Below are 25,864 nucleotides of genomic sequence, written 5' to 3'. Positions count from 1 at the left end.
ATAGATAGAATAAAATAAATCACATTTAGAAACATTTTATGGAGTTCCCATTTGTCTAGCAATAAAGGCCTAATAAAATACATTCATTACTACAAAGGAGGCAGTATTGAATATCCAAAATGCAAGGCTTAAATTGATTATAGTTATGTTTTCATTGGTGTTCAGTCCTGTTTTTGCTCTCTAAATATCTCTAGAAGAGGCTGTTTCGAGTGGTGTACTGTACGTTGTACGACTGTCTTCTGTGCCAACGTCTTCTGACTGCTGCACAGCATCCACAGAGTAAACACTAAAGACATAAACAGACAAAATGAGAGTTAACATCCTGAGAGAGAACACTTTACACTTTAAAACGTTTTTATTCAGCTATACAATTATAAACCTCATTTAAAAGGCAGATCAAAGGAGAAAAAAATCCGTGTTATCATGAATCACTTCACTACCAATGCACATTTTTGACTTTCAGTCATCATAAAACTTACGCAAAGGAGAATCCAGCAAGGTATAAGCCCGAGGATAATAGCCACAGGGACAATGATCCCCACAATCCATGCTATGTTTGTGCCGTTGTTTGAGGTTGTTGTGGTTGTTGTGGTGGTTGGAGCAGGTGTGGTAAAGGTTAAGAAAAGTTGTGTGACCAAGCGACCAAAAGCTGCAAATCCACCGTCACGTTCTGAGAAAACATAGGTAACATTGGCCACAAGCACGGAGGAATTCGGTGAACCACTGTGGGGAGATTAAAACGTACAATGAGAAACAAAAAATAAATAACTAAACATTATTTTGCCATTCACCCATGTATCAAAATCATCCCACTGGCAAAAGCAGATTTCTTAAAATCATTTAGACATTTCTGCTCAACAAATTAAATAGTGGATCCGAACTCACGTGAAATTGGCTGGAATAAATGTAAGAGCTGCTGAGGGATTCTGTAGGATCTGCATCACCTGAAGAATGCAGCAATAAATATAGAGAATAGCAGTTAATGTGATTATAATAAGGCAATTTTAATATCAGGGTTTTTTTTTTTTTTTTTGAAGGACCGCAATATCCAAGCCTCTCCAACTCACCAAGGTATTTATCTTTGTTTGTATTTCATTATTGGCTTCATTCTTCTGTGAATCATTCACAGATAAACCACTGACTTCAAATTCAAAGTTGAGAGCATAGGCAGTCTGATTAATACCTTAAAGACATAACAAAAATAATTAGTTGTATGTGTGGGTGGAAAAAATGTCATTATCCATTCTCATTCATAATTATGCATAATTATTGATTATTTTCCTTCTAAAGAAGCTATAAAAGCTTACTACAGGTGTGCCAGATGTACACTATTTGCATTCAAATGTTATATTCACACACACAAAAATAGCACATAAAGAAGAAAAACTCACTCGAATAGGTGACACCTGTCTTGATCACAGGGTCTTTTGGGATTACTGCTGCTGCTGTTTTGGCGGTTCGTTTAGTTGTGAGATTTGAGGCCAGCAGAGAATTAATTAGCTGCAGAACTTTACTCTCACTTGGTCTTGGGCCCAGTGTGACAAACACAAGACGAATCTTAATAACCACGTTATTGATCCTGAAATAAATAAAAAAAAGATGATAAATAATTGAAAATGTAAACATAGAAAATGAAAACAACTGGATTTCACAAAATTGATGCTTGGACTCGTTGGACTTACGGTTTTGGAGGAGTTGTGGTTGTCGGAATGCTCGCTGTTAAAAGAAAATAACAAGTAAAGGAGGAGAATTAGACTTTCAATTACAGTATTTGGTGTTTTTGGTGCAAGACATAAAACATGACACCTTAAATGTTAATGTAACATCTGACTGTCAGTTTGGCCATTTAAATGATTGTTTAAGACTGTAGGGTGTATGGTAATACCTTCGTTAACCTGGAGAAGTTGCTGGATAAAGGGGCTAGGTTGCGTGTTGTTACGGTATGAGAAAACATACGTAACATTGGCCTTAATCGTCGTGGAATTATCCCTGTAGGGAAATTAAAATGTTCAATTAGAAATGAAAGTTAAAAACTGAAAAATTATGTTTAGACACCTACTCGTGTACAAAAACTAACACCAAAGAAGTTTTTTTATTATTTTTTTATCAGAACATATTTGCTCAAATTTCAGAACTTACATGAAATCTGTGAAATCGCCTGGTTGGAAATTAACTACAGGAGCTGAGGCATTAGTTAGGATCTTGTTCAGCTGAAAAGCGCAGCAAAAAAATGTGATCAAATAGTTTCAGATCAATGTGGTTAAAATAATGACTTTTTGTAAAAGACCACTGTATTGAAATGTGTCCAACTCACCAATAAATTTACAGAGTCTTGTACTGACAGGTAGGTGTTCTTCCTGAATTCAGGTTTCTCAGACATGGTCACATTGCTGATTTCAAATCCGAAGTTGAGAGCATAGGCGGTCTCATTAATTTCTTAAAAATATATAAGGAAAATAATTAGTAGTGTGGTAGTATATGTGGATAGTATAAAATTTCACTTATGCATTCTTTAAGGAATTCCAAATGGACTATTTTCCTTCAAAATCAGCTATATTAGCCTACTACAGATCTACATGATGTAAGGCATTAGCGTTCAAAAATGACATAATTCACAACAAAAAGAAGCCAAAGGAGGAAAGAAAAACGTACTCGTATATGTGACATTCACAAAGCTCACAGGATCACTCAGGGCTTCTGTTCTGGTGTTTAGTTTAGTTGCGGGAAGCGAGTTCAGCTGAGTGTTGGCCACCTGAAGAATATCCTTTTCATTTGGTAGGGAGCCAGGTACGACGAACACAAGGCGTATATATATAATCACTGTGCCAAGCCTACAAAGATGATAAATAATACACATTAAGAAAAAAAAATGAAAATGGAAATTTTAAAGATCAGACTAGAATTATTGCTCTTACAAAGTCCGTGGAGAAGTTGTGCTTGGTGTCAGAGTGGTGGCTATTGTAAAGACTGTAAAATAAAGCAATGATTAGTGGAGGATGCTTGCGATATTTGGTGTCTGTCGAGCAATTCATTGTCTGTTTTGACAAACCTGAAAGAAGCTCATTTAGGAAGCTGACTGGTCGAATGGCATCTCCCTCCTGGAAGGTGTATTCCATTCTGCCATCAATCTGGTTTGAAGAGCTCCTGTGGGACAAACAGAAGATATCCGTTCAATTCAGATTCAAAAGGTTTTGACTTTTTTGTGTGTTTTTAATTTCCCATTGCTTTAATAAATTAAAATGTGACAACAGAAAAAATAAAGATTGTGATGTCAGTTTGCATCTTACACAAAGTTGGATGAATTGGCTCTAAATGTTGGACTGCTAGGTTCATTCAGAAGAGTGTTCAGCTGCAGGTGAAAAACAAATAATTCATTAAACTTCATTAAAAGATTTCTACTGTACTCAAAAACATTTATACATTTAATTCTGAGTTCTTACTGCATTATTGATGACATCTTGCACTTGCACATTAGTGCTGTTCCTGAGCTCAGGGACTTCAGACATGCTGATGTTACTCAGTTTAAATGTAATGACGACGGCATAGGAGGTTTCTGAGATTTCTGTTTGGAAATAAAGGTACATTTATATTTGTCCAGACCTTGCCAGTCTTGACTGTTTGACTTAGTTATTCTCATTTCAAACGATTTTCAATTCAATATGATGAAACTTACTCTGATAGTTTACATTCGCCACCTTCACTGATTCATCGAGCTGTGACTGTCTGGATTTCAGGAGAGTGCTGATGGCACTGAGGACCAGAGATTCACTGGGGACTGGAGATGAGGAGTTGAACAGCAGCTTGCTCGTGACCACTGCTGAACCAGATCTGTAAAAACAACAACTTTTGTTTAATACATTTCACATTTGTACAATGAAATTACTCCATGACTGATTATGAGCTCTTTTAAAATGGAAAGTCAACACTAACATTAGGTTTGGAGGAGCCAGAGAGGACCCAGTTGCTGATTCTGGAGACACTGTTGTAGTGATCACTTGTACAATTAAATGTAAAAACAAACAATTAGTCTTTTGTGATTTACAGAAACATATTTTTTCACCTTTTAGAATTTTGTAAAGCCATAGATCATCATAATTGACATACCCAATTGTAAATGAAGCTCATTTAGGAAGCTGACTGGTCGAATGGCATCTCCCTCCTGGAAGGTGTATTCCATTCTGCCATCAATCTGGTTTGAAGAGCTCCTGTGGGACAAACAGAAGATATCCGTTAAATTCAGATTCAAAAGGTTTTGACTTTTTTGTGTGTTTTTAATTTCCCATTGCTTTAACAAATTAAAATGTGACAACAGAAAAAATAAAGATTGTGATGTCAGTTTGCATCTTACACAAAGTTGGATGAATTGGCTCTCAATGTTGGACTGCTAGGTTCATTCAGAAGAGTGTTCAGCTGCAGGTGAAAATCAAATAATTCATTAAACTTCATTAAAAGATTTCTACTGTACTCAAAAACATTTATACATTTAATTCTGAGTTCTTACTGCATTATTGATGACATCTTGCACTTGCACATTAGTGCTGTTCCTGAGCTCAGGGACTTCAGACATGCTGATGTTACTCAGTTTAAATGTAATGACGACGGCATAGGAGGTTTCTGAGATTTCTGTTTGGAAATAAAGGTACATTTATATTTGTCCAGACCTTGCCAGTCTTGACTGTTTGACTTAGTTATTCTCATTTCAAACGATTTTCAATTCAATATGATGAAACTTACTCTGATAGGTGACATTCGCCACCTTCACTGATTCATTGAGCTGTGACTGTCTGGATTTCAGGAGAGTGCTGATGGCACTGAGGACCAGAGATTCACTGGGGACTGGAGATGAGGAGTTGAACAGCAGCTTGCTCGTGACCACTGCTGAACCAGATCTGTAAAAACAACAACTTTTGTTTAATACATTTCACATTTGTACAATGAAATTACTCCATGACTGATTATGAGCTCTTTTAAAATGGAAAGTCAACACTAACATTAGGTTTGGAGGAGCCAGAGAGGACCCAGTTGCTGATTCTGGAGACACTGTTGTAGTGATCACTTGTACAATTAAATGTAAAAACAAACAATTAGTCTTACTCTTTTGTGATTTACAGAAACATATTTTTTCACCTTTTAGAATTTTGTAAAGCCATAGATCATCATAATTGACATACCCAATTGTAAATGAAGCTCATTTAGGAAGCTGACTGGTCGAATGGCATCTCCCTCCTGGAAGGTGTATTCCATTCTGCCATCAATCTGGTTTGAAGAGCTCCTGTGGGACAAACAGAAGATATCCGTTCAATTCAGATTCAAAAGGTTTTGACTTTTTTGTGTGTTTTTAATTTCCCATTGCTTTAACAAATTAAAATGTGACAACAGAAAAAATAATGATTGTGATGTCAGTTTGCATCTTACACAAAGTTGGATGAATTGGCTCTAAATGTTGGACTGCTAGGTTCATTCAGAAGAGTGTTCAGCTGCAGGTGGAAATCAAATATTTCATTAAACTTCATTAAAAGATTTCTACTGTACTCAAAAACATTTATACATTTAATTCTGAGTTCTTACTGCATTATTGATGACATCTTGCACTTGCACGTAAGTGCTGTTTCTGAGCTCAGGGACTTCAGACATGCTGATGTTACTCAGTTTAAATGTAATGACGACGGCATAGGAGGTTTCTGAGATTTCTGTTTGGAAATAAAGGTACATTTATATTTGTCCAGACCTTGCCAGTCTTGACTGTTTGACTTAGTTATTCTCATTTCAAACGATTTTCAATTCAATATGATAAAACTTACTCTGATAGGTGACATTCGCCACCTTCACTGATTCATTGAGCTGTGACTGTCTGGATTTCAGGAGAGTGTTGATGGCACTGAGGACCAGAGATTCACTGGCGACTGGAGATGAGGAGTTGAACAGCAGCTTGCTCGTGACCACTGCTGAACCAGATCTGTAAAAACAACAACTTTTGTTTAATACATTTCACATTTGTACAATGAAATTACTCCATGACTGATTATGAGCTCTTTTAAAATGGAAAGTCAACACTAACATTAGGTTTGGAGGAGCCAGAGAGGACCCAGTTGCTGATTCTGGAGACACTGTTGTAGTGATCACTTGTACAATTAAATGTAAAAACAAACAATTAGTCTTTTGTGATTTACAGAAACATATTTTTTCACCTTTTAGAATTTTGTAAAGCCATAGATCATCATAATTGACATACCCAATTGTAAATGAAGCTCATTTAGGAAGCTGACTGGTCGAATGGCATCTCCCTCCTGGAAGGTGTATTCCATTCTGCCATCAATCTGGTTTGAAGAGCTCCTGTGGGACAAACAGAAGATATCCGTTCAATTCAGATTCAAAAGGTTTTGACTTTTTTGTGTGTTTTTAATTTCCCATTGCTTTAATAAATTAAAATGTGACAACAGAAAAAATAAAGATTGTGATGTCAGTTTGCATCTTACACAAAGTTGGATGAATTGGCTCTCAATGTTGGACTGCTAGGTTCATTCAGAAGAGTGTTCAGCTGCAGGTGAAAAACAAATAATTCATTAAACTTCATTAAAAGATTTCTACTGGACTCAAAAACATTTATTCATTTAATTCTGAGTTCTTACTGCATTATTGATGACATCTTGCACTTGCACGTAAGTGCTGTTTCTGAGCTCAGGGACTTCAGACATGCTGATGTTACTCAGTTTAAATGTAATGACGACGGCATAGGAGGTTTCTGAGATTTCTGTTTGGAAATAAAGGTACATTTATATTTGTCCAGACCTTGCCAGTCTTGACTGTTTGACTTAGTTATTCTCATTCCAAACGATTTTCAATTCAATATGATGAAACTTACTCTGATAGGTGACATTCGCCACCTTCACTGATTCATTGAGCTGTGACTGTCTGGATTTCAGGAGAGTGCTGATGGCACTGAGGACCAGAGATTCACTGGGGACTGGAGATGAGGAGTTGAACAGCAGCTTGCTCGTGACCACTGCTGAACCAGATCTGTAAAAACAACAACTTTTGTTTAATACATTTCACATTTGTACAATGAAATTACTCCATGAATGATTATGAGCTCTTTTAAAATGGAAAGTCAACACTAACATTAGGTTTGGAGGAGCCAGAGAGGACCCAGTTGTTGATTCTGGAGACACTGTTGTAGTGATCACTTGTACAATTAAATGTAAAAACAAACAATTAGTCTTTTGTGATTTACAGAAACATATTTTTTCACCTTTTAGAATTTTGTAAAGCCATAGATCATCATAATTGACATACCACATTGTAAATGAAGCTCATTTAGGAAGCTGACTGGTTGAATGGCATCTCCCTCCTGGAAGGTGTATTCCATTCTGCCATCAATCTGGTTTGAAGAGCTCCTGTGGGACAAACAGAAGATATCCGTTCAATTCAGATTCAAAAGGTTTTGACTTTTTTGTGTGTTTTTAATTTCCCATTGCTTTAATAAATTAAAATGTGACAACAGAAAAAATAAAGATTGTGATGTCAGTTTGCATCTTACACAAAGTTGGATGAATTGGCTCTCAATGTTGGACTGCTAGGTTCATTCAGAAGAGTGTTCAGCTGCAGGTGAAAAACAAATAATTCATTAAACTTCATTAAAAGATTTCTACTGGACTCAAAAACATTTATTCATTTAATTCTGAGTTCTTACTGCATTATTGATGACATCTTGCACTTGCACGTAAGTGCTGTTTCTGAGCTCAGGGACTTCAGACATGCTGATGTTACTCAGTTTAAATGTAATGACGACGGCATAGGAGGTTTCTGAGATTTCTGTTTGGAAATAAAGGTACATTTATATTTGTCCAGACCTTGCCAGTCTTGACTGTTTGACTTAGTTATTCTCATTCCAAACGATTTTCAATTCAATATGATGAAACTTACTCTGATAGGTGACATTCGCCACCTTCACTGATTCATTGAGCTGTGACTGTCTGGATTTCAGGAGAGTGTCGATGGCACTGAGGACCAGAGATTCACTGGCGACTGGAGATGAGGAGTTGAACAGCAGCTTGCTCGTGACCACTGCTGAACCAGATCTGTAAAAACAACAACTTTTGTTTAATACATTTCACATTTGTACAATGAAATTTCTCTATGACTGATTGTGAGCTCTCAAAATGGAAAGTCAACACTAACATTAGGTTTGGAGGAGCCAGAGAGGACCCAGTTGCTGATTCTGGAGACACTGTTGTAGTGATCACTTGTACAATTAAATGTAAAAACAAACAATTAGTCTTTTGTGAATTACAGAAACATATTTTTTCACCTTTTAGAATTTTGTAAAGCCATAGATCATCATAATTGATATACCCAATTGTAAATGAAGCTCATTTAGGAAGCTGACTGGTCGAATGGCATCTCCTTCCTGGAAGGTGTATCCCATACTGCCATCAATCTGGTTTGAAGAGCTCCTGTGGGACAAACAGAAGATATCCGTTCAATTCAGATTCAAAAGGTTTTGACTTTTTTGTGTGTGTTTAATTTCCCATTGCTTTAATAAATTAAAATGTGACAACAGAAAAAATAAAGATTGTGATGTCAGTTTGCATCTTACACAAAGTTGGATGAATTGGCTCTAAATGTTGGACTGCTAGGTTCATTCAGAAGAGTGTTCAGCTGCAGGTGAAAAACAAATAATTCATTAAACTTCATTAAAAGATTTCTACTGGACTCAAAAACATTTATACATTTAATTCTGAGTTCTTACTGCATTATTGATGACATCTTGCACTTGCACGTAAGTGCTGTTCCTGAGCTCAGGGACTTCAGACATGCTGATGTTACTCAGTTTAAATGTAATGACGACGGCATAGGAGGTTTCTGAGATTTCTGTTTGGAAATAAAGGTACATTTATATTTGTCCAGACCTTGCCAGTCTTGACTGTTTGACTTAGTTATTCTCATTTCAAACGATTTTCAATTCAATATGATGAAACTTACTCTGATAGGTGACATTCGCCACCTTCACTGATTCATTGAGCTGTGACTGTCTGGATTTCAGGAGAGTGTCGATGGCACTGAGGACCAGAGATTCACTGGGGACTGGAGATGAGGAGTTGAACAGCAGCTTGCTCGTGACCACTGCTGAACCAGATCTGTAAAAACAACAACTTTTGTTTAATACATTTCACATTTGTACAATGAAATTTCTCTATGACTGATTGTGAGCTCTTTTAAAATGGAAAGTCAACACTAACATTAGGTTTGGAGGAGCCAGAGAGGACCCAGTTGCTGATTCTGGAGACACTGTTGTAGTGATCACTTGTACAATTAAATGTAAAAACAAACAATTAGTCTTTTGTGATTTACAGAAACATATTTTTTCACCTTTTAGAATTTTGTAAAGCCATAGATCATCATAATTGACATACCCAATTGTAAATGAAGCTCATTTAGGAAGCTGACTGGTCGAATGGCATCTCCCTCCTGGAAGGTGTATTCCATTCTGCCATCAATCTGGTTTGAAGAGCTCCTGTGGGACAAACAGAAGATATCCGTTCAATTCAGATTCAAAAGGTTTTGACTTTTTTTGTGTGTTTTTAATTTCCCATTGCTTTAATAAATTAAAATGTGACAACAGAAAAAATAAAGATTGTGATGTCAGTTTGCATCTTACACAAAGTTGGATGAATTGGCTCTCAATGTTGGACTGCTAGGTTCATTCAGAAGAGTGTTCAGCTGCAGGTGGAAATCAAATATTTCATTAAACTTCATTAAAAGATTTCTACTGTACTCAAAAACATTTATTCATTTAATTCTGAGTTCTTACTGCATTATTGATGACATCTTGCACTTGCACGTAAGTGCTGTTTCTGAGCTCAGGGACTTCAGACATGCTGATGTTACTCAGTTTAAATGTAATGACGACGGCATAGGAGGTTTCTGAGATTTCTGTTTGGAAATAAAGGTACATTTATATTTGTCCAGACCTTGCCAGTCTTGACTGTTTGACTTAGTTATTCTCATTCCAAACGATTTTCAATTCAATATGATGAAACTTACTCTGATAGGTGACATTCGCCACCTTCACTGATTCATCGAGCTGTGACTGTCTGGATTTCAGGAGAGTGTCGATGGCACTGAGGACCAGAGATTCACTGGCGACTGGAGATGAGGAGTTGAACAGCAGCTTGCTCGTGACCACTGCTGAACCAGATCTGTAAAAACAACAACTTTTGTTTAATACATTTCACATTTGTACAATGAAATTACTCCATGACTGATTATGAGCTCTTTTAAAATGGAAAGTCAACACTAACATTAGGTTTGGAGGAGCCAGAGAGGACCCAGTTGCTGATTCTGGAGACACTGTTGTAGTGATCACTTGTACAATTAAATGTAAAAACAAACAATTAGTCTTTTGTGATTTACAGAAACATATTTTTTCACCTTTTAGAATTTTGTAAAGCCATAGATCATCATAATTGACATACCCAATTGTAAATGAAGCTCATTTAGGAAGCTGACTGGTCGAATGGCATCTCCCTCCTGGAAGGTGTATTCCATTCTGCCATCAATCTGGTTTGAAGAGCTCCTGTGGGACAAACAGAAGATATCCGTTCAATTCAGATTCAAAAGGTTTTGACTTTTTTGTGTGTTTTTAATTTCCCATTGCTTTAACAAATTAAAATGTGACAACAGAAAAAATAAAGATTGTGATGTCAGTTTGCATCTTACACAAAGTTGGATGAATTGGCTCTAAATGTTGGACTGCTAGGTTCATTCAGAAGAGTGTTCAGCTGCAGGTGGAAATCAAATATTTCATTAAACTTCATTAAAAGATTTCTACTGTACTCAAAAACATTTATACATTTAATTCTGAGTTCTTACTGCATTATTGATGACATCTTGCACTTGCACATTAGTGCTGTTCCTGAGCTCAGGGACTTCAGACATGCTGATGTTACTCAGTTTAAATGTAATGACGACGGCATAGGAGGTTTCTGAGATTTCTGTTTGGAAATAAAGGTACATTTATATTTGTCCAGACCTTGCCAGTCTTGACTGTTTGACTTAGTTATTCTCATTTCAAACGATTTTCAATTCAATATGATGAAACTTACTCTGATAGGTGACATTCGCCACCTTCACTGATTCATTGAGCTGTGACTGTCTGGATTTCAGGAGAGTGCTGATGGCACTGAGGACCAGAGATTCACTGGCGACTGGAGATGAGGAGTTGAACAGCAGCTTGCTCGTGACCACTGCTGAACCAGATCTGTAAAAACAACAACTTTTGTTTAATACATTTCACATTTGTACAATGAAATTACTCCATGACTGATTATGAGCTCTTTTAAAATGGAAAGTCAACACTAACATTAGGTTTGGAGGAGCCAGAGAGGACCCAGTTGCTGATTCTGGAGACACTGTTGTAGTGATCACTTGTACAATTAAATGTAAAAACAAACAATTAGTCTTTTGTGATTTACAGAAACATATTTTTTCACCTTTTAGAATTTTGTAAAGCCATAGATCATCATAATTGACATACCCAATTGTAAATGAAGCTCATTTAGGAAGCTGACTGGTCGAATGGCATCTCCCTCCTGGAAGGTGTATTCCATTCTGCCATCAATCTGGTTTGAAGAGCTCCTGTGGGACAAACAGAAGATATCCGTTCAATTCAGATTCAAAAGGTTTTGACTTTTTTTGTGTGTGTTTTTAATTTCCCATTGCTTTAATAAATTAAAATGTGACAACAGAAAAAATAAAGATTGTGATGTCAGTTTGCATCTTACACAAAGTTGGATGAATTGGCTCTAAATGTTGGACTGCTAGGTTCATTCAGAAGAGTGTTCAGCTGCAGGTGGAAATCAAATATTTCATTAAACTTCATTAAAAGATTTCTACTGTACTCAAAAACATTTATTCATTTAATTCTGAGTTCTTACTGCATTATTGATGACATCTTGCACTTGCACGTAAGTGCTGTTTCTGAGCTCAGGGACTTCAGACATGCTGATGTTACTCAGTTTAAATGTAATGACGACGGCATAGGAGGTTTCTGAGATTTCTGTTTGGAAATAAAGGTACATTTATATTTGTCCAGACCTTGCCAGTCTTGACTGTTTGACTTAGTTATTCTCATTTCAAACGATTTTCAATTCAATATGATGAAACTTACTCTGATAGGTTACATTCGCCACCTTCACTGATTCATCGAGCTGTGACTGTCTGGATTTCAGGAGAGTGCTGATGGCACTGAGGACCAGAGATTCACTGGGGACTGGAGATGAGGAGTTGAACAGCAGCTTGCTCGTGACCACTGCTGAACCAGATCTGTAAAAACAACAACTTTTGTTTAATACATTTCACATTTGTACAATGAAATTACTCCATGACTGATTATGAGCTCTTTTAAAATGGAAAGTCAACACTAACATTAGGTTTGGAGGAGCCAGAGAGGACCCAGTTGCTGATTCTGGAGACACTGTTGTAGTGATCACTTGTACAATTAAATGTAAAAACAAACAATTAGTCTTTTGTGATTTATAGAAACATATTTTTTCACCTTTTAGAATTTTGTAAAGCCATAGATCATCATAATTGACATACCCAATTGTAAATGAAGCTCATTTAGGAAGCTGACTGGTCGAATGGCATCTCCCTCCTGGAAGGTGTATTCCATTCTGCCATCAATCTGGTTTGAAGAGCTCCTGTGGGACAAACAGAAGATATCCGTTCAATTCAGATTCAAAAGGTTTTGACTTTTTTGTGTGTTTTTAATTTCCCATTGCTTTAATAAAATTAAAATGTGACAACAGAAAAAATAAAGATTGTGATGTCAGTTTGCATCTTACACAAAGTTGGATGAATTGGCTCTCAATGTTGGACTGCTAGGTTCATTCAGAAGAGTGTTCAGCTGCAGGTGAAAAACAAATAATTCATTAAACTTCATTAAAAGATTTCTACTGGACTCAAAAACATTTATTCATTTAATTCTGAGTTCTTACTGCATTATTGATGACATCTTGCACTTGCACGTAAGTGCTGTTTCTGAGCTCAGGGACTTCAGACATGCTGATGTTACTCAGTTTAAATGTAATGACGACGGCATAGGAGGTTTCTGAGATTTCTGTTTGGAAATAAAGGTACATTTATATTTGTCCAGACCTTGCCAGTCTTGACTGTTTGACTTAGTTATTCTCATTCCAAACGATTTTCAATTCAATATGATGAAACTTACTCTGATAGGTGACATTCGCCACCTTCACTGATTCATTGAGCTGTGACTGTCTGGATTTCAGGAGAGTGCTGATGGCACTGAGGACCAGAGATTCACTGGGGACTGGAGATGAGGAGTTGAACAGCAGCTTGCTCGTGACCACTGCTGAACCAGATCTGTAAAAACAACAACTTTTGTTTAATACATTTCACATTTGTACAATGAAATTACTCCATGAATGATTATGAGCTCTTTTAAAATGGAAAGTCAACACTAACATTAGGTTTGGAGGAGCCAGAGAGGACCCAGTTGTTGATTCTGGAGACACTGTTGTAGTGATCACTTGTACAATTAAATGTAAAAACAAACAATTAGTCTTTTGTGATTTACAGAAACATATTTTTTCACCTTTTAGAATTTTGTAAAGCCATAGATCATCATAATTGACATACCACATTGTAAATGAAGCTCATTTAGGAAGCTGACTGGTCGAATGGCATCTCCCTCCTGGAAGGTGTATTCCATTCTGCCATCAATCTGGTTTGAAGAGCTCCTGTGGGACAAACAGAAGATATCCGTTCAATTCAGATTCAAAAGGTTTTGACTTTTTTGTGTGTTTTTAATTTCCCATTGCTTTAATAAATTAAAATGTGACAACAGAAAAAATAAAGATTGTGATGTCAGTTTGCATCTTACACAAAGTTGGATGAATTGGCTCTCAATGTTGGACTGCTAGGTTCATTCAGAAGAGTGTTCAGCTGCAGGTGAAAAACAAATAATTCATTAAACTTCATTAAAAGATTTCTACTGCATGGACTCAAAAACATTTATTCATTTAATTCTGAGTTCTTACTGCATTATTGATGACATCTTGCACTTGCACGTAAGTGCTGTTTCTGAGCTCAGGGACTTCAGACATGCTGATGTTACTCAGTTTAAATGTAATGACGACGGCATAGGAGGTTTCTGAGATTTCTGTTTGGAAATAAAGGTACATTTATATTTGTCCAGACCTTGCCAGTCTTGACTGTTTGACTTAGTTATTCTCATTCCAAACGATTTTCAATTCAATATGATGAAACTTACTCTGATAGGTGACATTCGCCACCTTCACTGATTCATTGAGCTGTGACTGTCTGGATTTCAGGAGAGTGTCGATGGCACTGAGGACCAGAGATTCACTGGCGACTGGAGATGAGGAGTTGAACAGCAGCTTGCTCGTGACCACTGCTGAACCAGATCTGTAAAAACAACAACTTTTGTTTAATACATTTCACATTTGTACAATGAAATTTCTCTATGACTGATTGTGAGCTCTCAAAATGGAAAGTCAACACTAACATTAGGTTTGGAGGAGCCAGAGAGGACCCAGTTGCTGATTCTGGAGACACTGTTGTAGTGATCACTTGTACAATTAAATGTAAAAACAAACAATTAGTCTTTTGTGATTTACAGAAACATATTTTTTCACCTTTTAGAATTTTGTAAAGCCATAGATCATCATAATTGATATACCCAATTGTAAATGAAGCTCATTTAGGAAGCTGACTGGTCGAATGGCATCTCCTTCCTGGAAGGTGTATCCCATACTGCCATCAATCTGGTTTGAAGAGCTCCTGTGGGACAAACAGAAGATATCCGTTCAATTCAGATTCAAAAGGTTTTGACTTTTTTGTGTGTGTTTAATTTCCCATTGCTTTAATAAATTAAAATGTGACAACAGAAAAAATAAAGATTGTGATGTCAGTTTGCATCTTACACAAAGTTGGATGAATTGGCTCTAAATGTTGGACTGCTAGGTTCATTCAGAAGAGTGTTCAGCTGCAGGTGAAAAACAAATAATTCATTAAACTTCATTAAAAGATTTCTACTGGACTCAAAAACATTTATACATTTAATTCTGAGTTCTTACTGCATTATTGATGACATCTTGCACTTGCACGTAAGTGCTGTTCCTGAGCTCAGGGACTTCAGACATGCTGATGTTACTCAGTTTAAATGTAATGACGACGGCATAGGAGGTTTCTGAGATTTCTGTTTGGAAATAAAGGTACATTTATATTTGTCCAGACCTTGCCAGTCTTGACTGTTTGACTTAGTTATTCTCATTTCAAACGATTTTCAATTCAATATGATGAAACTTACTCTGATAGGTGACATTCGCCACCTTCACTGATTCATTGAGCTGTGACTGTCTGGATTTCAGGAGAGTGTCGATGGCACTGAGGACCAGAGATTCACTGGGGACTGGAGATGAGGAGTTGAACAGCAGCTTGCTCGTGACCACTGCTGAACCAGATCTGTAAAAACAACAACTTTTGTTTAATACATTTCACATTTGTACAATGAAATTTCTCTATGACTGATTGTGAGCTCTTTTAAAATGGAAAGTCAACACTAACATTAGGTTTGGAGGAGCCAGAGAGGACCCAGTTGCTGATTCTGGAGACACTGTTGTAGTGATCACTTGTACAATTAAATGTAAAAACAAACAATTAGTCTTTTGTGATTTACAGAAACATATTTTTTCACCTTTTAGAATTTTGTAAAGCCATAGTTTATCATAATTGACATACCCAATTGTAAATGAAGCTCATTTAGGAAGCTGACTGGTCGAATGGCATCTCCCTCCTGGAAGGTGTATTCCATTCTGCCATCAATCTGGTTTGAAGAGCTCCTGTGGGACAAACAGAAGATATCCGTTCAATTCAGATTCAAAAGGTTTTGACTTTTTTTTGTGTTTTTAATTTCCCATTGCTTTAATAAATTAAAATGTGACAACAGAAAAAATAAAGATTGTGATGTCAGTTTGCATCTTACACAAAGTTGGATGAATTGGCTCTCAATGTTGGACTGCTAGGTTCATTCAGAAGAGTGTTCAGCTGCAGGTGGAAATCAAATAATTCATTAAACTTCAAATCTACATTAAACCATACATTAAACCAGAAATCTGGTTTTTGAGTCCAGATTTCTACTGGACTCAAAAACATTTATTCATTTAATTCTGAGTTCTTACTGCATTATTGATGACATCTTGCACTTGCACGTAAGTGCTGTTTCTGAGCTCAGGGACTTCAGACATGCTGATGTTACTCAGTTTAAATGTAATGACGACGGCATAGGAGGTTTCTGAGATTTCTGTTTGGAAATAAAGGTACATTTATATTTGTCCAGACCTTGCCAGTCTTGACTGTTTGACTTAGTTATTCTCATTCCAAACGATTTTCAATTCAATATGATGAAACTTACTCTGATAGGTGACATTCGCCACCTTCACTGATTCATTGAGCTGTGACTGTCTGGATTTCAGGAGAGTGTCGATGGCACTGAGGACCAGAGATTCACTGGCGACTGGAGATGAGGAGTTGAACAGCAGCTTGCTCGTGACCACTGCTGAACCAGATCTGTAAAAACAACAACTTTTGTTTAATACATTTCACATTTGTACAATGAAATTACTCCATGACTGATTATGAGCTCTTTTAAAATGGAAAGTCAACACTAACATTAGGTTTGGAGGAGCCAGAGAGGACCCAGTTGCTGATTCTGGAGACACTGTTGTAGTGATCACTTGTACAATTAAATGTAAAAACAAACAATTAGTCTTTTGTGATTTACAGAAACATATTTTTTCACCTTTTAGAATTTTGTAAAGCCATAGATCATCATAATTGACATACCCAATTGTAAATGAAGCTCATTTAGGAAGCTGACTGGTCGAATGGCATCTCCCTCCTGGAAGGTGTATTCCATTCTGCCATCAATCTGGTTTGAAGAGCTCCTGTGGGACAAACAGAAGATATCCGTTCAATTCAGATTCAAAAGGTTTTGACTTTTTTGTGTGTTTTTAATTTCCCATTGCTTTAACAAATTAAAATGTGACAACAGAAAAAATAAAGATTGTGATGTCAGTTTGCATCTTACACAAAGTTGGATGAATTGGCTCTAAATGTTGGACTGCTAGGTTCATTCAGAAGAGTGTTCAGCTGCAGGTGAAAATCAAATAATTCATTAAACTTCATTAAAAGATTTCTACTGTACTCAAAAACATTTATACATTTAATTCTGAGTTCTTACTGCATTATTGATGACATCTTGCACTTGCACATTAGTGCTGTTCCTGAGCTCAGGGACTTCAGACATGCTGATGTTACTCAGTTTAAATGTAATGACGACGGCATAGGAGGTTTCTGAGATTTCTGTTTGGAAATAAAGGTACATTCATATTTGTCCAGACCTTGCCAGTCTTGACTGTTTGACTTAGTTATTCTCATTTCAAACGATTTTCAATTCAATATGATGAAACTTACTCTGATAGTTTACATTCGCCACCTTCACTGATTCATTGAGCTGTGACTGTCTGGATTTCAGGAGAGTGTTGATGGCACTGAGGACCAGAGATTCACTGGGGACTGGAGATGAGGAGTTGAACAGCAGCTTGCTCGTGACCACTGCTGAACCAGATCTGTAAAAACAACAACTTTTGTTTAATACATTTCACATTTGTACAATGAAATTACTCCATGACTGATTATGAGCTCTTTTAAAATGGAAAGTCAACACTAACATTAGGTTTGGAGGAGCCAGAGAGGACCCAGTTGCTGATTCTGGAGACACTGTTGTAGTGATCACTTGTACAATTAAATGTAAAAACAAACAATTAGTCTTACTCTTTTGTGATTTACAGAAACATATTTTTTCACCTTTTAGAATTTTGTAAAGCCATAGATCATCATAATTGACATACCCAATTGTAAATGAAGCTCATTTAGGAAGCTGACTGGTCGAATGGCATCTCCCTCCTGGAAGGTGTATTCCATTCTGCCATCAATCTGGTTTGAAGAGCTCCTGTGGGACAAACAGAAGATATCCGTTCAATTCAGATTCAAAAGGTTTTGACTTTTTTGTGTGTTTTTAATTTCCCATTGCTTTAACAAATTAAAATGTGACAACAGAAAAAATAAAGATTGTGATGTCAGTTTGCATCTTACACAAAGTTGGATGAATTGGCTCTAAATTTTGGACTGCTAGGTTCATTCAGAAGAGTGTTCAGCTGCAGGTGAAAATCAAATAATTCATTAAACTTCATTAAAAGATTTCTACTGTACTCAAAAACATTTATACATTTAATTCTGAGTTCTTACTGCATTATTGATGACATCTTGCACTTGCACATTAGTGCTGTTCCTGAGCTCAGGGACTTCAGACATGCTGATGTTAATCAGTTTAAATGTAATGACGACGGCATAGGAGGTTTCTGAGATTCCTGTTTGGAAATAAAGGTACATTTTTATTTGTCCAGACCTTGCCAGTCTTGACTGTTTGACTTAGTTATTATCATTTCAAACGATTTTCAATTCAATATGATGAAACTTACTCTGATAGGTGACATTCGCCACCTTCACTGATTCATTGAGCTGTGACTGTCTGGATTTCAGGAGAGTGTTGATAGCACTGAGGACCAGAGCCTCAGTGGGCATTGATGACAAGGATGAGAATACAAGATTGGTTGTGACTATTGCTGTACCCGTCATATTAGTTAATGATGGATCTGTTTTGGGAATGTTTGAAGTTTCTGGTTGCAAACTTGAAGAACTTTCAAATGTTGCTGATGCAAATGGTGTTGTTTTGATTGATGTTTGACCTGGAATTGTAGATGCTATATTCTGGATTTCTAGACCTGGTACTGTTATTGGAACAATATTTGGAATTTCTACTGTATTTGTAATAATTCTAGTTGTAGTTGTTGATGCAGTTGTAGTTTCTGAATTCAAGTTTGCCCAAGACACAGTTTTGGTTGTTGGGCCTGAAGTTGAAAGTGCCAAAGTGGCTGGAGCATGAGTTGTGCTTAACAGACCTGTGCTTGGAAAGGTGGATGTTGTGCTTGGAACTGTAGTTGAGACATCAGCTGTAATTGTATTGGTGGGAAAAGCAGTCATGGTTCTCATGGATGCAGTTGGGGTTCCTGGAGGTTCAGTTGTTTTTGTTGGAGTTGAAGTTGGGGATGTAGTTACATGCATTGTGGAGATAGACATAATTGTTACAGCAATAGTTATGTTTTCTGGAGACACAGTTGTGATTACTGGAGGTGCAGTTGTTTTGGTAAGTGTTGTTTGGCTTAGAGCTGGAGCTGTGTTAGTAAAAGCAATAGTTGTGCTTGACAGAGGTGCAGTTGTTATTTGGAATGCAGTTGTTGTTGCTGCTGTAGGTGTGTCTGTGCTTTGAGTTAAAGCTGAGGTTTGAGCTGGAGTTTCAGTTGTGGGATAGTTATATGCTGTTGTTGCTAATGTTGATGTAGCTGGAGACACAGTTAGAGTTGAAGTTGTGGTTTCGACTTGTGTGTATGTGGTAACCGAACTGGAAGTCATGATAGTAGCAATATTTGAAGTGGTTTGAGCATCAGTTAGAATTATTGGTGCAGATGGCATTGTAGTTTGAGCTGATGTTCTTGAACCTTCAGATAAGGTTGAAGGTGATAACGCAGTGGAAGGGACAATCATGGATGAGGAAACTCTAAATGTGGATGTTGCAGGTGAACTTGTACTTTCTGAAGCTGTAGACATTGTTGATAAAGTAAGAGTTGAGGATTCAGTAGTTGAGGTTTCACGTTTCATAACTGTTGTTGCAGTTGGAGATTCAGATGAAGTTGGAGCTGATGTTGTAGTAGTTGGCAATGAAGTTGTGGTTGTTGAAGCTGTAGCTGCAGTTTCTGATGTTGTACTTTCTGAAGTTGTAGGCACCATTGTTGAAGTAAGAGGTGTTGTTTCTGTAGTTACTACTGTGGTTGTGGGAGCTTGAGTTGTTGTGAGTCCAAGTGATGTTGTGGGCTCAGCTGTAGTTGTGGTCGTGGGAGGTGCAGTTGAAGTTTCTGAAGTTGTAGACATTGTGGTTGAAACAACAGTTGAGGTTTCTGGACTAACATTAGTGGTTGTGACAGCTTCAGTAGTTGTGGTTACAGGTGGCATTGTGGTCGGAGCTGTTGTTGTACTTTGTGCTTCAGAGGACGTTGGAGCTAATGTAGTAGTGGAAGGTTCAGTTAGGGATGTTGATGCTGTAATAGTTGTTTCAGTTGCAGTTGTTGTTTCTGAAGTTGTAGGCATTGTTGTCGAAGCAAGTGTTGTAGTTTCTGAAATTATAACTGTTGTTTCAGTTGGAGATTCAGATGAAGTTGGAGCTGATGTCGTAGTAGTTGGCAATGAAGTTGTGGTTGTTGAAGCTGTAGCTGTAGTTTCTGATGTTGTAGACATTGTGGTTGAAACAACAGTTGAGGTTTCTGGAATAACATTTGTGGTTGTGACAGCTTCAGTAGTTGTGGTTACAGGTGGCATTGTGGTCGGAGCTGTTGTTGTACTTTGTGCTTCAGAGGACGTTGGAGCTAATGTAGTAGTGGAAGGTTCAGTTAGGGATGTTGATGCTGTAATAGTTGTTTCAGTTGCAGTTGTTGTTTCTGAAGTTGTAGGCATTGTTGTCGAAGCAAGTGTTGTAGTTTCTGAAATTATAACTGTTGTTGCAGTTGGAGATTCAGATGAAGTTGGAGCTGATGTTGTAGTAGTTGGCAATGAAGTTGTGGTTGTTGAAGCTGTAGCTGCAGTTTCTGATGTTGTACTTTCTGAAGTTGTAGGCACCATTGTTGAAGTAAGAGGTGTTGTTTCTGTAGTTACTACTGTGGTTGTGGGAGCTTGAGTTGTTGTGAGTCCAAGTGATGTTGTGGGCTCAGCTGTAGTTGTGGTCGTGGGAGGTGCAGTTGAAGTTTCTGAAGTTGTAGACATTGTGGTTGAAACAACAGTTGAGGTTTCTGGACTAACATTAGTGGTTGTGACAGCTTCAGTAGTTGTGGTTACAGGTGGCATTGTGGTCGGAGCTGTTGTTGTACTTTGTGCTTCAGAGGACGTTGGAGCTAATGTAGTAGTGGAAGGTTCAGTTAGGGATGTTGATGCTTTAATAGTTGTTTCAGTTGCAGTTGTTGTTTCTGAAGTTGTAGGCATTGTTGTCGAAGCAAGTGTTGTAGTTTCTGAAATTATAACTGTTGTTTCAGTTGGAGATTCAGATGAAGTTGGAGCTGATGTCGTAGTAGTTGGCAATGAAGTTGTGGTTGTTGAAGCTGTAGCTGTAGTTTCTGATGTTGTAGACATTGTGGTTGAAACAACAGTTGAGGTTTCTGGACTAACATTAGTGGTTGTGACAGCTTCAGTAGTTGTGGTTACAGGTGGCATTGTGGTCGGAGCTGTTGTTGTACTTTGTGCTTCAGAGGACGTTGGAGCTAATGTAGTAGTGGAAGGTTCAGTTAGGGATGTTGATGCTGTAATAGTTGTTTCAGTTGCAGTTGTTGTTTCTGAAGTTGTAGGCATTGTTGTCGAAGCAAGTGTTGTAGTTTCTGAAATTATAACTGTTGTTTCAGTTGGAGATTCAGATGAAGTTGGAGCTGATGTTGTAGTAGTTGGCAATGAAGTTGTGGTTGTTGAAGCTGTAGCTGCAGTTTCTGATGTTGTACTTTCTGAAGTTGTAGGCACCATTGTTGAAGTAAGAGGTGTTGTTTCTGTAGTTACTACTGTGGTTGTGGGAGCTTGAGTTGTTGTGAGTCCAAGTGATGTTGTGGGCTCAGCTGTAGTTGTGGTCGTGGGAGGTGCAGTTGAAGTTTCTGAAGTTGTAGACATTGTGGTTGAAACAACAGTTGAGGTTTCTGGACTAACATTTGTGGTTGTGACAGCTTCAGTAGTTGTGGTTACAGGTGGCATTGTGGTCGGAGCTGTTGTTGTACTTTGTGCTTCAGAGGACGTTGGAGCTAATGTAGTAGTGGAAGGTTCAGTTAGGGATGTTGATGCTGTAATAGTTGTTTCAGTTGCAGTTGTTGTTTCTGAAGTTGTAGGCATTGTTGTCGAAGCAAGTGTTGTAGTTTCTGAAATTATAACTGTTGTTTCAGTTGGAGATTCAGATGAAGTTGGAGCTGATGTCGTAGTAGTTGGCAATGAAGTTGTGGTTGTTGAAGCTGTAGCTGTAGTTTCTGATGTTGTAGACATTGTGGTTGAAACAACAGTTGAGGTCTCTGGACTAACATTTGTGGTTGTGACAGCTTCAGTAGTTGTGGTTACAGGTGGCATTGTGGTCAGAGCTGTTGTTGTACTTTGTGCTTCAGAGGACGTTGGAGCTAATGTAGTAGTGGAAGGTTCAGTTAGGGATGTTGATGCTGTAATAGTTGTTTCAGTTGCAGTTGTTGTTTCTGAAGTTGTAGGCATTGTTGTCGAAGCAAGTGTTGTAGCTTCTGAAATTATAATTGTTGTTTCAGTTGGAGATTCAGATGAAGTTGGAGCTGATGTCGTAGTAGTTGGCAATGAAGTTGTGGTTGTTGAAGCTGTAGCTGTAGTTTCTGATGTTGTACTTTCTGAAGTTGTAGGCACCATTGTTGAAGTAAGAGGTGTTGTTTCTGTAGTTACTACTGTGGTTGTGGGAGCTTGAGTTGTTGTGAGTCCAAGTGATGTTGTGGGCTCAGCTGTAGTTGTGGTCGTGGGAGGTGCAGTTGAAGTTTCTGAAGTTGTAGACATTGTGGTTGAAACAACAGTTGAGGTTTCTGGACTAACATTTGTGGTTGTGACAGCTTCAGTAGTTGTGGTTACAGGTGGCATTGTGGTCAGAGCTGTTGTTGTACTTTGTGCTTCAGAGGACGTTGGAGCTAATGTAGTAGTGGAAGGTTCAGTTAGGGATGTTGATGCTGTAATAGTTGTTTCAGTTGCAGTTGTTGTTTCTGAAGTTGTAGGCATTGTTGTCGAAGCAAGTGTTGTAGTTTCTGAAATTATAACTGTTGTTTCAGTTGGAGATTCAGATGAAGTTGGAGCTGATGTCGTAGTAGTTGGCAATGAAGTTGTGGTTGTTGAAGCTGTAGCTGTAGTTTCTGATGTTGTAGACATTGTGGTTGAAACAACAGTTGAGGTTTCTGGAATAACATTTGTGGTTGTGACAGCTTCAGTAGTTGTGGTTACAGGTGGCATTGTGGTCGGAGCTGTTGTTGTACTTTGTGCTTCAGAGGACGTTGGAGCTAATGTAGTGGTGGAAGGTTCAGTTAGGGATGTTGATGCTTTAATAGTTGTTTCAGTTGCAGTTGTTGTTTCTGAAGTTGTAGGCATTGTTGTCGAAGCAAGTGTTGTAGTTTCTGAAATTATAACTGTTGTTTCAGTTGGAGATTCAGATGAAGTTGGAGCTGATGTCGTAGTAGTTGGCAATGAAGTTGTGGTTGTTGAAGCTGTAGCTGTAGTTTCTGATGTTGTAGACATTGTGGTTGAAACAACAGTTGAGGTTTCTGGACTAACATTAGTGGTTGTGACAGCTTCAGTAGTTGTGGTTACAGGTGGCATTGTGGTCGGAGCTGTTGTTGTACTTTGTGCTTCAGAGGACGTTGGAGCTAATGTAGTAGTGGAAGGTTCAGTTAGGGATGTTGATGCTGTAATAGTTGTTTCAGTTGCAGTTGTTGTTTCTGAAGTTGTAGGCATTGTTGTCGAAGCAAGTGTTGTAGTTTCTGAAATTATAACTGTTGTTTCAGTTGGAGATTCAGATGAAGTTGGAGCTGATGTTGTAGTAGTTGGCAATGAAGTTGTGGTTGTTGAAGCTGTAGCTGCAGTTTCTGATGTTGTACTTTCTGAAGTTGTAGGCACCATTGTTGAAGTAAGAGGTGTTGTTTCTGTAGTTACTACTGTGGTTGTGGGAGCTTGAGTTGTTGTGAGTCCAAGTGATGTTGTGGGCTCAGCTGTAGTTGTGGTCGTGGGAGGTGCAGTTGAAGTTTCTGAAGTTGTAGACATTGTGGTTGAAACAACAGTTGAGGTTTCTGGACTAACATTTGTGGTTGTGACAGCTTCAGTAGTTGTGGTTACAGGTGGCATTGTGGTCGGAGCTGTTGTTGTACTTTGTGCTTCAGAGGACGTTGGAGCTAATGTAGTAGTGGAAGGTTCAGTTAGGGATGTTGATGCTGTAATAGTTGTTTCAGTTGCAGTTGTTGTTTCTGAAGTTGTAGGCATTGTTGTCGAAGCAAGTGTTGTAGTTTCTGAAATTATAACTGTTGTTTCAGTTGGAGATTCAGATGAAGTTGGAGCTGATGTCGTAGTAGTTGGCAATGAAGTTGTGGTTGTTGAAGCTGTAGCTGTAGTTTCTGATGTTGTAGACATTGTGGTTGAAACAACAGTTGAGGTCTCTGGACTAACATTTGTGGTTGTGACAGCTTCAGTAGTTGTGGTTACAGGTGGCATTGTGGTCAGAGCTGTTGTTGTACTTTGTGCTTCAGAGGACGTTGGAGCTAATGTAGTAGTGGAAGGTTCAGTTAGGGATGTTGATGCTGTAATAGTTGTTTCAGTTGCAGTTGTTGTTTCTGAAGTTGTAGGCATTGTTGTCGAAGCAAGTGTTGTAGCTTCTGAAATTATAATTGTTGTTTCAGTTGGAGATTCAGATGAAGTTGGAGCTGATGTCGTAGTAGTTGGCAATGAAGTTGTGGTTGTTGAAGCTGTAGCTGTAGTTTCTGATGTTGTACTTTCTGAAGTTGTAGGCACCATTGTTGAAGTAAGAGGTGTTGTTTCTGTAGTTACTACTGTGGTTGTGGGAGCTTGAGTTGTTGTGAGTCCAAGTGATGTTGTGGGCTCAGCTGTAGTTGTGGTCGTGGGAGGTGCAGTTGAAGTTTCTGAAGTTGTAGACATTGTGGTTGAAACAACAGTTGAGGTTTCTGGACTAACATTTGTGGTTGTGACAGCTTCAGTAGTTGTGGTTACAGGTGGCATTGTGGTCAGAGCTGTTGTTGTACTTTGTGCTTCAGAGGACGTTGGAGCTAATGTAGTAGTGGAAGGTTCAGTTAGGGATGTTGATGCTGTAATAGTTGTTTCAGTTGCAGTTGTTGTTTCTGAAGTTGTAGGCATTGTTGTCGAAGCAAGTGTTGTAGTTTCTGAAATTATAACTGTTGTTTCAGTTGGAGATTCAGATGAAGTTGGAGCTGATGTCGTAGTAGTTGGCAATGAAGTTGTGGTTGTTGAAGCTGTAGCTGTAGTTTCTGATGTTGTAGACATTGTGGTTGAAACAACAGTTGAGGTTTCTGGAATAACATTTGTGGTTGTGACAGCTTCAGTAGTTGTGGTTACAGGTGGCATTGTGGTCGGAGCTGTTGTTGTACTTTGTGCTTCAGAGGACGTTGGAGCTAATGTAGTGGTGGAAGGTTCAGTTAGGGATGTTGATGCTGTAATAGTTGTTTCAGTTGCAGTTGTTGTTTCTGAAGTTGTAGGCATTGTTGTCGAAGCAAGTGTTGTAGTTTCTGAAATTATAACTGTTGTTTCAGTTGGAGATTCAGATGAAGTTGGAGCTGATGTCGTAGTAGTTGGCAATGCAGTTGTGGTTGTTGAAGCTGTAGCTGTAGTTTCTGATGTTGTACTTTCTGAAGTTGTAGGCACCATTGTTGAAGTAAGAGGTGTTGTTTCTGTAGTTATTACTGTGGTTGTGGGAGCTTGAGTTGTTGTGAGTCCAAGTGATGTTGTGGGCTCAGCTGTAGTTGTGGTCGTGGGAGGTGCAGTTGAAGTTTCTGAAGTTGTAGACATTGTGGTTGAAACAACAGTTGAGGTTTCTGGACTAACATTTGTGGTTGTGACAGCTTCAGTAGTTGTGGTTACAGGTGGCATTGTGGTCAGAGCTGTT

At 38.1% G+C, this 25,864-nt stretch overlaps 2 protein-coding genes and 4 long non-coding RNA genes across 6 annotated transcripts in view; all 6 read right to left on the bottom strand.

Moving 5' to 3' along the window:
* Positions 1-1,807: 1,807 nt before the first annotated feature.
* Positions 1,808-4,567, bottom strand: LOC130084915 (uncharacterized). Its single transcript, XM_056250442.1, has 13 exons — positions 4,502-4,567; positions 4,349-4,410; positions 4,105-4,205; positions 3,931-3,994; positions 3,674-3,828; positions 3,441-3,562; positions 3,288-3,349; positions 3,050-3,144; positions 2,916-2,967; positions 2,653-2,831; positions 2,315-2,436; positions 2,140-2,210; positions 1,808-1,989 (listed from the first exon to the last, which is right to left on the bottom strand). The coding sequence occupies exons 1-13, from the start codon at positions 4,565-4,567 to the stop codon at positions 1,815-1,817; spliced, it is 1,326 nt and encodes a 441-aa protein (XP_056106417.1). The 3' UTR covers positions 1,808-1,814.
* Positions 4,568-4,736: 169 nt separating this feature from the next.
* LOC130084955 (uncharacterized) lies at positions 4,737-5,056 on the bottom strand. Its single transcript, XR_008807080.1, has 2 exons — positions 4,992-5,056; positions 4,737-4,889 (listed from the first exon to the last, which is right to left on the bottom strand). It is a non-coding gene; the product is annotated as an uncharacterized LOC130084955 (long non-coding RNA).
* A 74-nt stretch (positions 5,057-5,130) lies between these two features.
* Positions 5,131-25,864, bottom strand: part of LOC130084914 (mucin-5AC) — a 171,148-nt gene continuing 150,414 nt past the window's right edge. Inside the window, exons 16-56 of the mRNA XM_056250441.1 lie at positions 17,958-18,058; positions 17,778-17,841; positions 17,521-17,675; positions 16,227-16,348; positions 16,031-16,092; positions 15,787-15,887; positions 15,613-15,676; positions 15,356-15,510; positions 15,123-15,244; positions 14,970-15,031; positions 14,726-14,826; positions 13,489-13,552; positions 13,232-13,386; positions 12,999-13,120; positions 12,846-12,907; positions 12,601-12,701; positions 12,427-12,490; positions 12,170-12,324; positions 11,937-12,058; positions 9,659-9,720; positions 9,414-9,514; positions 9,240-9,303; positions 8,983-9,137; positions 8,750-8,871; positions 8,597-8,658; positions 8,353-8,453; positions 8,179-8,242; positions 7,924-8,078; positions 7,691-7,812; positions 7,538-7,599; positions 7,294-7,394; positions 7,120-7,183; positions 6,863-7,017; positions 6,630-6,751; positions 6,477-6,538; positions 6,233-6,333; positions 6,059-6,122; positions 5,802-5,956; positions 5,569-5,690; positions 5,416-5,477; positions 5,131-5,272 (exon numbers count right to left, since the gene is read on the bottom strand). Of these exons, the coding sequence (XP_056106416.1) occupies positions 5,131-5,272; positions 5,416-5,477; positions 5,569-5,690; positions 5,802-5,956; positions 6,059-6,122; positions 6,233-6,333; positions 6,477-6,538; positions 6,630-6,751; positions 6,863-7,017; positions 7,120-7,183; positions 7,294-7,394; positions 7,538-7,599; positions 7,691-7,812; positions 7,924-8,078; positions 8,179-8,242; positions 8,353-8,453; positions 8,597-8,658; positions 8,750-8,871; positions 8,983-9,137; positions 9,240-9,303; positions 9,414-9,514; positions 9,659-9,720; positions 11,937-12,058; positions 12,170-12,324; positions 12,427-12,490; positions 12,601-12,701; positions 12,846-12,907; positions 12,999-13,120; positions 13,232-13,386; positions 13,489-13,552; positions 14,726-14,826; positions 14,970-15,031; positions 15,123-15,244; positions 15,356-15,510; positions 15,613-15,676; positions 15,787-15,887; positions 16,031-16,092; positions 16,227-16,348; positions 17,521-17,675; positions 17,778-17,841; positions 17,958-18,058 (4,174 nt within the window). The remainder of the gene's footprint in view (positions 5,273-5,415; positions 5,478-5,568; positions 5,691-5,801; positions 5,957-6,058; positions 6,123-6,232; positions 6,334-6,476; positions 6,539-6,629; positions 6,752-6,862; positions 7,018-7,119; positions 7,184-7,293; positions 7,395-7,537; positions 7,600-7,690; positions 7,813-7,923; positions 8,079-8,178; positions 8,243-8,352; positions 8,454-8,596; positions 8,659-8,749; positions 8,872-8,982; positions 9,138-9,239; positions 9,304-9,413; positions 9,515-9,658; positions 9,721-11,936; positions 12,059-12,169; positions 12,325-12,426; positions 12,491-12,600; positions 12,702-12,845; positions 12,908-12,998; positions 13,121-13,231; positions 13,387-13,488; positions 13,553-14,725; positions 14,827-14,969; positions 15,032-15,122; positions 15,245-15,355; positions 15,511-15,612; positions 15,677-15,786; positions 15,888-16,030; positions 16,093-16,226; positions 16,349-17,520; positions 17,676-17,777; positions 17,842-17,957; positions 18,059-25,864) is intronic.
* On the bottom strand, positions 10,147-10,561 carry LOC130084958 (uncharacterized). The gene is made up of 3 exons (XR_008807083.1): positions 10,476-10,561; positions 10,302-10,365; positions 10,147-10,199 (listed from the first exon to the last, which is right to left on the bottom strand). It is a non-coding gene; the product is annotated as an uncharacterized LOC130084958 (long non-coding RNA).
* Positions 11,208-11,621, bottom strand: LOC130084956 (uncharacterized). Its single transcript, XR_008807081.1, has 3 exons — positions 11,537-11,621; positions 11,363-11,426; positions 11,208-11,260 (listed from the first exon to the last, which is right to left on the bottom strand). It is a non-coding gene; the product is annotated as an uncharacterized LOC130084956 (long non-coding RNA).
* LOC130084957 (uncharacterized) lies at positions 16,562-16,979 on the bottom strand. Its single transcript, XR_008807082.1, has 3 exons — positions 16,891-16,979; positions 16,717-16,780; positions 16,562-16,614 (listed from the first exon to the last, which is right to left on the bottom strand). It is a non-coding gene; the product is annotated as an uncharacterized LOC130084957 (long non-coding RNA).

This window comes from Rhinichthys klamathensis, unplaced genomic scaffold (assembly GCF_029890125.1).
Source record: "Rhinichthys klamathensis goyatoka isolate OS25496 unplaced genomic scaffold, OSU_Roscu_1.1 h1tg000069l_1, whole genome shotgun sequence".
In the NCBI taxonomy this organism is placed as follows: Eukaryota; Metazoa; Chordata; class Actinopteri; order Cypriniformes; family Leuciscidae; genus Rhinichthys; species Rhinichthys klamathensis.
Note: the sequence above shows the minus strand (reverse complement) of the source record. Positions and strands in the feature narration are given on the sequence as shown.

Excerpts from the sequence above, each read along its gene's own strand:
- LOC130084915 (XM_056250442.1), bottom strand. The coding sequence starts at position 4,567 with ATGTCTGAAGTCCCTGAGCTCAGGAACAGCACTAATGTGCAAGTGCAA. Across the intron at positions 3,350-3,440 it reads AAGATGTCATCAATAATGCA|CTGAACACTCTTCTGAATGA; the intron begins GTAAGAACTCAG and ends TTTCACCTGCAG. Across the intron at positions 1,990-2,139 it reads GGCGATTTCACAGATTTCAT|GGATAATTCCACGACGATTA; the intron begins GTAAGTTCTGAA and ends ATTTCCCTACAG.